General features: G+C 48.3%; 1 protein-coding gene across 2 annotated transcripts in view; it reads left to right on the top strand.

Moving 5' to 3' along the window:
- Positions 1–12,765, top strand: part of LOC129831032 (ubiquitin-conjugating enzyme E2 E2-like) — a 51,603-nt gene extending 38,838 nt beyond the window's left edge. For both annotated transcript variants that reach the window (XM_055894023.1, XM_055894021.1), the window contains exons 5-6: positions 8,358–8,505; positions 11,369–12,765. In XM_055894023.1, coding sequence (XP_055749998.1) covers positions 8,358–8,505; positions 11,369–11,466 — 246 coding nt within the window. In that variant the 3' untranslated portion in view covers positions 11,467–12,765. The remainder of the gene's footprint in view (positions 1–8,357; positions 8,506–11,368) is intronic.
- The last annotated feature ends 191 nt before the right edge of the window (positions 12,766–12,956 follow it).

Below are 12,956 nucleotides of genomic sequence, written 5' to 3'. Positions count from 1 at the left end.
TGTGTTCCGTTCTAGTTTTTAAATCATGATCACTGGGATACTCTAAAATAGGGCTGTCCAACCCTCTTCGTGGAGTTCTACTGTCCTGTAGGTTTTCAGTCCAAACCTAATTTAGCGTATCTGATTCAGATAGATAAGGTCTTGTTGAGCAGCTAGTAGAATCAGGTGTGTTAAATTAGGGTTGGACTGAAAACCCACAGGACGGTAGATCTCCAGGAAGAGGGTTGGACTGAAAACCCACAGGAGGGTAGATCTCCAGGAAGAGGGTTGGGCTGAAAACCCACAGGACGGTAGATCTCCAGGAAGAGGGTTGGGCTGAAAACCCACAGGATGGTACATCTCCAGGAAGAGGGTTGGACTGAAAACTCACAGGACGGTAGATCTCCAGGAAGAGGGTTGGGCTGAAAACCCACAGGACGGTAGATCTCCAGGAAGAGGGTTGGGCTGAAAACCCACAGGACGGTAGATCTCCAGGAAGAGGGTTGGGCTGAAAACCCACAGGACGGTAGATCTCCAGGAAGAGGGTTGGGCTGAAAACCCACAGGACGGTAGATCTCCAGGAAGAGGGTTGGGCTGAAAATCCACAGGATGGTAGATCTCCAGGAAGAGGGTTGGGCAGCCCTGCTCTAAAAAGATATCTGGCTTGCCTTGGAGAAGATATTTTGAGAGCTGGAAGGTTTTGAAATAACTTTGGACTAGGAGCATGTTGAGCAACAAAACAACGATTTGAATAGAAGAAAATAACAACTGACTGAGAGAAAAGCTGGTAAATACAGTCTCTCAGCTCTGTTCACTGGAGTACTGGACACACCTGCAGCCCCCGCAAAGCGGAGAGGTCCACCAGCTCTGGAGGCTCATACGCCTGTCATTGATATTTTATTTAATAAATAATTTTGACAGTAACCCTCTAAAAAGTCTTTCATCAACCTTTTTTCTTGTTTTTTATTTTATTTTAATTTTTATCCCTTTTTCTCCCCAATTTTCGTGGTATCCAATCGCTAGTAATTACTATCTTGTCTCATCGCTACAACTCCCGTACAGGCTCGGGAGAGACGAAGGTCGAAAGCTATGCATCCTCCGAAGCACAACGCAACCAAGCCGCACTGCTTCTTTAACACAGCGCGCCTCCAACCCGGAAGCCAGCCGCACCAATGTGTCGGAGGAAACACCGTGCACCTGGCCCCCATTGGTTAGCGCGCACTGCGCCCAGCCCGCCACAGGAGTCGCTGGAGCGCGATGAGACAAGGAAATCCCTACCGGCCAAACCCTCCCTAACCCGGACGACGCTGGCCCAATTGTGCGTCGCCCCACGGACCTCCCGGTCGCGGCCGGAGAATACAAAACGGAGAATACTGACAAACTATACAAAACAACAAACGATGTGAACAAACCTGAACTAGAGAACATAACGCACTAACAGGAACGAACACATACACGAACGAAAACGAAACAGTGCCGTGTGGTGCGACATAGACAGACACAGGAACAATCACCCACACACAAACAGTGTGAACAACCTACCTTAATATGGTTCTCAATCAGAGGAAACGTAAAACACCTGCCCCTGATTGAGAACCAAATCAGGCTAATTGACAATGAACCTAAACATAGAAACATAACATAGAATGCCCACCCCAACTCACGCCCTGACCATACTAAACAAATACAAAAACAAGGAAAACAGGTCAGGAACGTGACAGAACCCCCCCCCCCCCTCAAGGTGCGAACTCCGGGCGCACCACCTAAAATCTAGGGGAGGGTCTGGGTGGGCATCTGTCCACGGTGGCGGCTCTGGCTCAGGACGTGGTCCCCACCCCACCATAGTAAATCCCCGCTTTCGTAACCTCCCCCTAATGACCACCCTCCAAATTAACCCTACTGGATTAAGGGGCAGCACCGGACTAAGGGGCAATACCGGAGTGAGAGGCAACACCGGAATGAGGGGCAGCTCCGGACTGAGGGGCAGCTCCGGACTGAGGGTCAGCTCCGGACTGAGGGGCAGCTCCGGCCTGAGGGGCAGCTCCGGCCTGAGGGGCAGCTCCGGCCTGAGGGGCAGCTCCGGCCTGAGGGGCAGCTCCGGACTGAGGGGCAGCTCCAGACTGAGGGGCAGCTCCGGACGGCTCTGTCTGCTCATGGCTGGCTGACGGCTCTGGCTGCTCATGGCTGGCTGACGGCTCTGGCTGCTCATGGCTGGCTGACGGCTCTTGCTGCTCATGGCTGGCTGGCGGCTCTGGCTGCTCATGGCTGGCTGGCGGGTCTGGCTACTCATGGCTGGCTGGCGGCTCTGGCTGCTCATGGCTGGCTGGCGGCTCTGGCTGCTCATGGCTGGCTGGCGGCTCTGGCTGCTCATGGCTGGCTGGCTGCTCATGGCTGGCTGGCGGCTCTGGCTGCTCATGGCTGGCGGACGGCTCTAGCGGCTCCTGTCTGGCGGACGGCACTAGCGGCTCCTGTCTGGCGGACGGCTCTAGCGGCTCCTGTCTGGCGGATGGCTCTAGCGGCTCAGGACAGACGTGCGGCTCTAGTGGCTCCTGTCTGGTGGACGGCTCTGAAGGCTCAGGACAGACGGGCGGCTTTGAAGGCTCAGGACAGACGGGCGGCTTTGAAGGCTCAGTACAGACGGGCGGCTTTGAAGGCTCAGGACAGACGGACAGCGCAGGCGGTGCTTGGCAGACGGACAGCTCAGACGGCGTTGGGCAGACGGGCAGTTCAGACGCCGCTGGGCAGACGGCAGACTCTGGCCGGCTGAGGCGCACTGTAGGCCTGGTGCGTGGTGCCAGAACTGGAGGTACCGGGCTAAGGACACGCACCTTAAGGCTAGTGCAGGGAGCAGCAACAGGACGCACAGGACTCTGGAGACGCACAGGAGGCTTGGTGCGTGGTGTAGGCACTGGTGATACTGGGCTGGGGCGGAGAGGTGGCGCCGGATATACCGGACCGTGCAGGCGTACTGGCTCCCTTGAGCACCGAGCCTGCCCAACCTTACCTGGTTGTATGCTCCCCGTAGCCCGACCAGTGCGGGTAGGTGTAATAACCCGCACTGGTCGGGCTACGGGGAGCATGCGGGGAGGTGGAATAACCCGCACTGGGCTGTGTTGGCGAACCGGGGACAACATGCGTAAGGCTGGTGCCATGTATGCCGGCCCGAGGAGACGCACTGGAGACCAGACGCGTTGAGCCGGCTTCATGGCACCTGGCTCAATGCCCAATCTAGCCCTGCCAGTGCGGGGAGGTGGAATAACCCGCCCCGGGCTATGCACACGTACAGGAGACACCGTGCGCTCTACCGCATAACACGGTGTCTGTCCGTACTCTCGCTCTCCACGGTAAGATCGGGAAGTTGGCGCAGGTCTCCTACCTGACTTTGCCACACTACCCTTTAGCCCCCCCCCCCCCCCCCCCCCCCCCCCCCCGCAATACATTTTTGGGCTTGACTTACAGGCTTCCTACCGCGTCGTCGTGCTGCCTCCATTCGCCGGTATCCCTCCTCACACTGCGCCAGAGAATCCCAGGCGGGCTCCGGCACTCTCCTTGGGTCGATCGCCCACCTGTCGATCTCCTACGTGTAATCCAGATTTTGCTCCTGCTTCCGTGCTGCCTCCTCATACCGCCGCCTCTCGGCTTTAGCTGCCTCCAGCTCTTCACGAGGGCGGCAATATTCTCCAGGTTTTGCCCATGGTCCTTTACCGTCCAGTATTTCCTCCCATGTCCAGAAATCCTGAGATCGCTGCTGCTGTCGCTGCTGCCCGTTACCCCGCTACTTGATCCTTTGATGGTGGGTGATCCTGTAACGCTCGTCTAAGTCTTCCTCCTCCTCGGATGAGGAGAGGCGAGAAGGATCGGACCAAAATGCAGCGTAGGTGGAATACATGATGAAATTTATTTAAACAAGACAAAACGGAGAATACTGACAAACTATACAAAACAACAAACGATGTGAACAAACCTGAACTAGAGAACATAACGCACTAACAGGAACGAACACATACGAAAACGAAACAGTCCCGTGTGGTGCGACATACACAGACACAGGAACAATCACCCACAAACAAACAGTGTGAACAACCTACCTTAATATGGTTCTCAATCAGAGGAAACGTAAAACACCTGCCCCTGATTGAGAACCATATCAGGCTAATTGACAATGAACCTAAAAATAGAAACACATAACATAGAATGCCCACCCCAACTCACGCCCTGACCATACTAAACAAATACAAAAACAAGGAAAACAGGTCAGGAATGTGACAGTTTGTTTCTTGGGCTTCAGGAATGGGACTGAAAAATTCAAAATCAAATCAAAGTTTATTTGTCATGTGCGCCGAATACAACAGGTGTCAACCTTACAGTGTGATGCTTACTTACAGGCTCTAACCAATAGTGCAAAAAAAGTATTAGGTGAACAATAGGTAAGTAAAGAAATAAAACAACAGTAAAAAGACAGGCTATATACAGTAGTGAGGCTATAAAAGTAGCGAGGCTACATACAGACACCGGTTAGTCAGGCTGATTGAGGTAGTATGTACATGTAGATATGGTTAAGGTGACTATGCATATATGATGAACAGAGAGTAGTAGTAGCGTAAAAGAGGGGTTGGTGGGTGGCGGGACACAATGCAGACAGCCTGGTTAGCCAATGTGCGGGATCACTGGTTGGTCGGCCCAATTGAGGTAGTATGTACATGAATGTATAGTTAAAGTGACTATGCAGATATAATAATTAGAGAGTAGCAGCAGCGTAAAAGAGGGGTTGTGGGGGACAATGCAATGCAAATTGTCCGGGTAGCCATTTGATTACCTGTTCAGGAGTCTTATGGCTTGGGGGTAAAAACTGTTGAGAAGCCTTTTTGTCCTAGACCTGTCACTCCGGTACCGCTTGCCATGCGGTAGTAGAGAGAACAGTCTATGACTGGGGTGGCTGGGGTCTTTGACCATTTTTAGAGCCTTCCTCTGACACCGCCTGGTGTAGAAGTCCTGGATGGCAAATAGCTTAGCCCCAGTGATGTACTGGGCCGTACGCACTACCCTACCCTGTAGTGCATTGCGGTCAGAGGCCAAGCAATTGCCGTACCAGGCGGTGATGCAACCAGTCAGGATGCTCTCGAGGTTGCAGCTGTAGAACCTTTTGAGGATCTCAGGACCCATGCCAAATCTTTTTAGTTTCCTGAGGGGGAATATGGCTTTGACGTGCCCTCTTCATGACTGTCTTGGTGTGTTTGGACCATGTTAGTTTGTTGTTGATGTGGACACCAAGGAATTTGAAGCTCTCAACCTGCTCCACTACAGCCCCGTTGATGAGAATGAAGGCATGCTCGGTCCTCCTTTTCCTGTAGTCCACAATCATCTCCTTAGTCTTGGTTACATTGAGGGATAGGTTGTTATTCTGGCACCACCCAGCCAGGTCTCTGACCTCCTCCCTATAGGCTGTCTCGCCATTGTCGGTGATCAGGCCTACCACTGTTGTGTCGTCTGCAAACTTAATGATGGTGTTGGACTCGTGCCTGGCCATGCAGTCGTGGGTGAACAGGAAGTACAGGAGGGGACTGAGCATGCACCCCTGGGGAGCTCCAGTGTTGAGGATCAGCGTGGCAGATGTGTTGCTACCTACCCTCACCACCTGGGGGCGGCCCGTCATGAAGTCCAGGATCCAGTTGCAGAGGGAGGTGTTTAGTCCCAGGATCCTTAGCTTCGTGATGAGCTTCGAGGGTACTATGGTGTTGAACGCTGAGCTGTAGTCAATGAATAGCATTCTCACATAAGTGTTCCTTTTGTCCAGGTGGGAAAGGGCAGTGTGGAGTGCAATAGAGATCACATCATCTGTGGCAGGGCTTGCAAACTATTACAGACTACAAATGGAAGCACAGCTGATTGAAAGTATGAGGGAATATCAGTGAACAAATGCCGTGGTCAAGGCTATGAATAAATGGAGTTTACTCAGGTGTTCAAAAGCTCATATCAGACTGAGAGCCTAATGCTTCTTAGTTCTTTCTGAGTTTTGGTTTAGAAAACGATCTCTCCGCAGAAACAACAGTTACAGGGATGGTGAAAACAGCTTGATTGCAGTGGCACCTTCAGGCAGTTCTTCAGCAGTTGTCACGATTGTCGTAATGAGGCAGAGTGGACCAAGGCGCAGCGTGATAGAACAACATCTTCTTTTTATTTTGAAGACGAACAAACGAACAAAAACAACAAACAGACGACCGTGAAGCTATTCAAACAAATAGTGCTGACACTAAACACTACACATAGACAATTACCCACAAAAGCCTACTGTCTATGGCTGCCTTAAATATGGCTCCCAATCAGAGACAAAGAATGACAGCTGTCTCTGATTGAGAACCATTCAGGCAACCATAGACATACCTATACACCTACATTCAACACAAACCCATACACTCTCCCAAAACCCCTTATACCATACAACCACCCCAGACGAGACAACTATACACAAAATTCCCCCCTGTCACACCCTGACCTAACCAAAATATTACAGAAAACAAAGATAACTAAGGCCAGGGCGTGACAGCAGTTCTGTAACGTCTTGAGCCTCTCATTCTCCTTAATTGCCGGACTCAACACAATATGGAAAGAGGCTAACTGTATAGGAAGCTCTGGGGACAGATCGTCTGGATACTGGACAGTCAATCAATTGGCAGATGCAAACAGATTATTATCTTTAGCAGACAACAGTTCTTGAGGACATGAATAAAAAAAGTTGATACTTTCATACTGGTTAACCAGCGTTTGAGTTATGTGGTTGCAATATCAACAGTCCCTTTCCTCTGGTATACTGTATCTTGGCAACCATCATTCAAGACTAAATTTAAATTGTGTGCAGCGCAATGGACATATAATGTACAATGTCTCAGGAAAGACTCTGGGTTAGCAATACTCAGTATAGAAAATAGTCGGGCCCGCAACCTGGACCTACTGGCCATAGGGGCCTGGACTCCGACCTTATGGGGGGGCCAGAGAATATGCGTTACGCCAGTGGCTATGTTCAGTGTTATTATTGAGGAAATACTCTATGCAGGTGCGTTGGTTGGGCGTCGACCGTGAGCGAGTTTAGTTTAGTGATTGCCTCAGGATGTGGGGCCTCTCACTCTGTCTGTCTCTATCTATCTGCCACCTTTTCTCTTCTTTCTCTCTCTGTCTCTCTCTCCATCTGTCTCATCCTTTCCTTGTCTCTCTCTCTCTCTTTCTCTCCATTTGTCTCTTCCTTTCCTTGTCTCTCTCTCTCTCTCTCTCTCTCGCTCTCTCCATCTGTCTCTTCCTTTCCTTGTCTCTCTCTCTCTCTCCATCTGTCTATTCCTTTCCTTGTCTCTCTCTCTCTCTCTCCATCTGTCTCTTCCTTTCCTTGTCTCTCTCTCTCTCTCTCTCTCTCTCTCTCTCTCCATCTCTCTTCCTTTCCTTGTCTCTCTCTCTCTCTCTCTCTCTCATCTGTCTCTTCCTTTCCTTGTCTCTCTCTCTCTCTCTCTCTCTCTCTCTCTCCATCTGTCTCTTCCTTTCCTTGTCTCTCTCTCTCTCTCTCTCTCTCTTTCTCTCTCCATTTGTCTCTTCCTTTCCTTGTCTCTCTCTCTCTCTCTCTCTCTCTCTTTCTCTCTCCATTTGTCTCTTCCTTTCCTTGTCTCTCTCTCTCTCTTTCTCTCTCCATCTGCCTCTTCCTTTCCTCGTTTCTCTCTTTCCTCTGCTGACTGAGGATGAACGGAAACATATCTGCTGCTCTAAGAGCCAGGCCTCCCGCTGGGTTCAGGTTGTGAACAGGGCTGCAGACATACAGGCAGGCAGGCAGACAGATAGACAGACAGACACACACACACACACACGCACACACACAAACACACACACTCCTATATCTGCTGTCTAAGAACAGGGTACACAAACACCACAGACTAGACTAGCAGATCCCCTCCACACCTTGGGATAGCCTGGGAGCACAGTTATGGAGCACAGTTTCCACAAGCAGGCCAGCATGGTTAGTCACTCATGAAGTGGTTGAGAGAGAGTGAGTCAGCTAGGGAGATAGAGGGGGAGAGTGTGATTGAGTCAAAGGGTGCTTCTCCAATGTCACTCCCACTCTGATCCCTCCACTGTTCAGGCAGGCAGCCCAGAGGTCAGAGGTGGCTCCCTAATGATGTTTAGTCTTGTCTTCCTAATGTTTCGCTCTGGTTCTTCTATGTTACTGACACAAAGAGATGCTCAGCTCCCGAAGGACTAGAAAAAGCACATAAACCACAGGGTGCATTGATCTAGAGAAACTTTGTTGTAACCTAGGTGACGTTCCGTACCAGGATTTACCAGTGTAACATCAATGACAGTCGGGGTGTAATGATTTCTCGAGAAACGTTGTTGTTTCCTAGGTGACGTTCCGTACCAGGATCTACCACTGTAACATCAACAGTCAGGGTGTGATCTGTCTGGACATCCTGAAGGACAACTGGAGCCCCGCCCTCACCATCTCCAAGGTGCTGCTGTCCATCTGCTCCCTGCTCACTGACTGCAACCCTGGTGAGTGACACCCCTATCACCCAATCAGAGAGAGAGAGATTCTCTCTGAAAAATCGAGAGAAAAAAATCCTTTGGAGTATCATCAACAGCAGACTCCAACATTTCCTCAGTGAAAACAATGTCCTGAGCAAATGTCAAATTGGCTTCTGACCAAAATACAGTATGACAGAGCATGTATACACCCTGCACACCGTTATTGACAAACAAACAAACCAAAACAGTCTTTTCATGCTTTATTGATTTCAAAAAAGCTTTTGACTCAATGTGGCATGAAGGTCTGCTATGAAAATTGATGGAAAGCGGTGTTGGGGGGAAACGTACACAAGCAACAAGTGTGCACTTAAACTGGGCAATAAACATACAGATTTCTTTCCTTAGGGCCGTGAGGTGATACAGTACAGTGAGCTCCAAAAGTATTGGGACAGTAACATATTATTTTGTGCCCAATGAAAATGAATGGTAAATAGTGTATTGTGTCATTTTGGAGTCACTTTTATTGTAAATAATTATAGAATATGTCTAAACACTTCTGATTAATGTGGATGCTACCATGATTACGAATAATCCTGAATGAATCGTGATGAGTGAGAAAGTTAGACGCACAAATATGTCATTTCTAAACGGTTCACCCGATATGGATGAACATACTCTCAAATGAAAGCTGACAGTCTACACTTTAAGCTCATAGTCATTGTATCATTTCAAATCCAAAGTTCTGGAGTACAGAGCCAAAACAACAACAAAAAATGTCACTGTCCCAATACTTTTGGAGCTCACTTTATATCAATGAATTAGCCAGGGCACTAGAACAGTCTGCAGCACCCGGCCTCACCCTACTGGACTCTGAAATCAAATGTCTACTGTTTGCAGATGATCTGGTGCTTCTGTCCCCAATTAAAGAGGGCCTACAGCAGGACTTAGATGTTCTACACAGATTCTGTCAGACTTGGGGCCTGACAGTGAATCTCAGTAAGACCAAAATAATGGTGTTCCAAAAAAGGTCCAGTAGCCAGGACAACAAATACACATTCTGTCTAGACACTGTTGCCCTAGAGCACACAAAGAACTATACCTACCTCGGCCTAAACATCAACACCACAGGTAACTTGCACAAGGCTGTAAACGACCTAAGATACAAGGCAAGAAGGGCCTTCTACGCAATCAAAAGGAACATAAAACTCGACATCCCAATTAGGATCTGGCTGAAAATACTTCAATCAGTTATGTACACAATGGGACAAACACCCAATTGAGACTGCATGCAGAATTCTGCAAAAATGTACTTTTTATACAATGCAAAACCCCAAACAATGCATGGAGAGCATAATTAGGACTATACTCGCTAGTTATCAAAATCCAGAAAAGTGCTGTTAAAATCTACAGTTACCTAAAAGGATGCGATACCCACACATTCCACCACAAACCCTCACCTACGGAGAGATGAACCTAGAGAAGAGTCCCCTCAGCCAGCTGGTTCTGGGGCTCTGTTCACAAACACAAACAGACCCCACAGAACCCTAGGACAGCAACACAATTAGACCCAACCAAATTATGAGAACGCAAAAAGAAAACAATTTTACACATGGGAAAGAATCAACCAGAAAACAGAGTAAATTGTAATGATATGTGGCCCTAAACAGAGAATACACAGTAGCAGAATACCTGACCACTGTTACTGACCCCAAATTAAGAAAATGCTTGACTATGTACAGACTCAGTGAGCATAGCCTTGCTATTTAGAGAGGCTGCCATAGGCAGAGAAGACGGGCTATGTGCCCTCTGCCCACAAAATGAGTTGTAAACTGAGCTGCACTTCCTAACCTCCTGCTAAATGTATGACCACATTAAAGATGCATATTTCCCACAGAACACACAGACCCACAAAATGTTACATGTACACATAATATAGATAAAACAATAATGTGATCCTTTAAAAATATAATAACAGGGCAATCGCTCAACCCTTCTCATAATCAGTCTGGTCATTATTTCTCCCCCAGGCCCCTCCCCCCAGGCTCCCTCCCACAGTGCATAGTGGGTTTGGAGCTGTCGCTGTGGACCATGAGTCTAAATGCCCTCCCCACTGCCTCCCCGTGACCAACTCCCCCTCCTTCCCTTCTCTCCCCTGAATGTGTCTTTATTCATGCGGTAGTAGGGGTCTAGAGGATCAATGGGATATTATGGGATATAGTTCATTAAAGAAGGAGAGAGCAGAATGACAGTTAATTAACCCTCGCAGGCTTAATAATTGTATATTTCCTGGCTGCCTGGGACGGGGTGTCAAAAGGAGACCCTGTACGGTGCTCTGCAGCTCTAGTGTGTTTTCACCCCCGACCTGAGCTTGGCTCTGCTGGGGCTGTGGCCCCACTGCTGCTTACTCAACTTGCACAAGGAGCTCGGCAGGGGGCCTGCCATTTGAATGATTCTGAGTGTTTAACCTCCCTGAATACACCCCAGGTCAGAGTACTGTGATGATGTGCTGTAAAGGGAATATGTCTCTGTCATCGTGCTTCACCCTGCTGTCCTGTATTACTAGACAAACCTGCTGTGAACACTTGATTTAGATCTCTAAATGTCATATATTTATGGAGTATCCTACTTCAGATAAACAAGACTTGACGGCATGGCAAATTAATGGGTTTTTAAATGTGGGTTGTTAAAGGCTATTAAAATCAGAGTGGTAGGAAATGTGGTAATGGTGGTAATGGTAGGAAATAGTGGTAATGGTAGGAAATAGTGCATTTATCTATGGAGTTGGGGTGACAGTTTCTCTGACTGTAGACAAACACCCAAATGGATGTGATGAAATGTGATTTAATGGTGGTTAAAATACTCTCATCCATGTTGTTCTCCCTCCTCACAGCTGACCCTCTGGTAGGAAGCATCGCCACCCAGTACACGACCAACAGACCAGAGCACGACAGGATAGCCAAACAGTGGACCAAGAGATACGCCACATAGACTGACATCAAGGAGCTCCACCACCCTTCTCTGACCCACCTCCGCCACCCAAAATCTGTTGAGCACACCCATCCCTCGCCCCTCCGCTCCTAGACTGGTCCCAAATCTGTTGAGCACACCCATCCCTCGCCCCTCCGCTCCTAGACTGGTCCCAAATCTGTTGAGCACACCCATCCCTCGCCCCTCCGCTCCTAGACTGGTCCCAAACCTGTTGAGCACACCCATCCCTCGCCCCTCTGCTCCTAGACTGGTCCCAAATCTGTTGAGCACACCCATCCCTCGCCCCTCCGCTCCTAGACTGGTCCCAAACCTGTTTGTGCTGTATAGCCAACTCCTATGGTCATTGCATGCCAAACAATTCATTAATAATGGCATGTTTGGCATGACAATGACATTTACATTTTAGTCATTTAGTAGACACCCTTATCCAGAGCGACTTAGTTAGACCATAGTAGTTGGCTATACAGCACAAACAGATTTGGGACAAAGCTACTTGCCCCTCTCTCTGAGCCCCAAATGTGTGGAAGCACACCCACCTGACCTGATCCCCCCTCCTCATCACAGGCGGCTGGTGGCACTTTTATTGGGGAGGACGGGCTCATAGTAATGACTGGAACGAGTAAATAGAAATGCATCAAACCCATGGGTTCCATGTGTGTTAATGCCATTCCATTTACACCCTTCCAGATATTATAAGCCGTCCTCCCCTCACCAGCCTCCTGTGCTCCTCACACCTTCAGTTCACCCCCACTCCCCCTCCTCTGAGAACATGAACTTGATCGCTTCTTTTTTTTTTATACAAATAGTATATTGGATTTTTTTCCCCAATACACTGAATGTTGATATGGTCACGAAAAGCTTTAATACTGTTATTCTTGTTGTTGTTATTGTTTGTTGTTGTTATTATTACTACATTGTTTATTGCATTATCATCGTAGGCCCTTTTTATGTGATTGATGAAAAATGCATTCTATTCTAGAGCATTCTAGATACATTCTATTGATACAGTCCATGCTGAGCGTTTTTGTTTAAGAGGTCATCTTCAGTTAGAGCCTGTCTGCAGAATTAGTGTTTACAGATGCAGAGTGGACCTTTTTCTATGATTTAATCATTTGTTGTTATTATTTTTCTGCCCCCAGAAGTTATTGCCATGACAGTAAGTCTGTCTGGATCTGTGTGTAGCTGGTCTTGCTGCTCACCTCCTGTGGTGCTAGTCAGCTGGCAGTGGTTTGCTGTACATTTGCCTTGTGAGAATACATACTTATTGAATACTCAATTAAACACTGGTTGTAATGTTAACTCTGGCTTGGCTAATCTGTTGCTAATGTGCTCACTGTTTGTCTTCTTCACTGGGTTAACAGTGGGGGATTTCAATGCATAATCTATAATATTTACTGCTGTCCAATGGTCGTTAAAATATTTATATTATACACCCATTTTAGATGATTTATGTTATTTTCCCATGTCACATTTTAAAGCTCCAATGTCAA

The sequence above is a fragment of the Salvelinus fontinalis genome, chromosome 32 (genome assembly GCF_029448725.1).
Source record: "Salvelinus fontinalis isolate EN_2023a chromosome 32, ASM2944872v1, whole genome shotgun sequence".
In the NCBI taxonomy this organism is placed as follows: domain Eukaryota; kingdom Metazoa; phylum Chordata; class Actinopteri; order Salmoniformes; family Salmonidae; genus Salvelinus; species Salvelinus fontinalis.
This window is presented reverse-complemented; position numbering and strand designations above follow the sequence as displayed.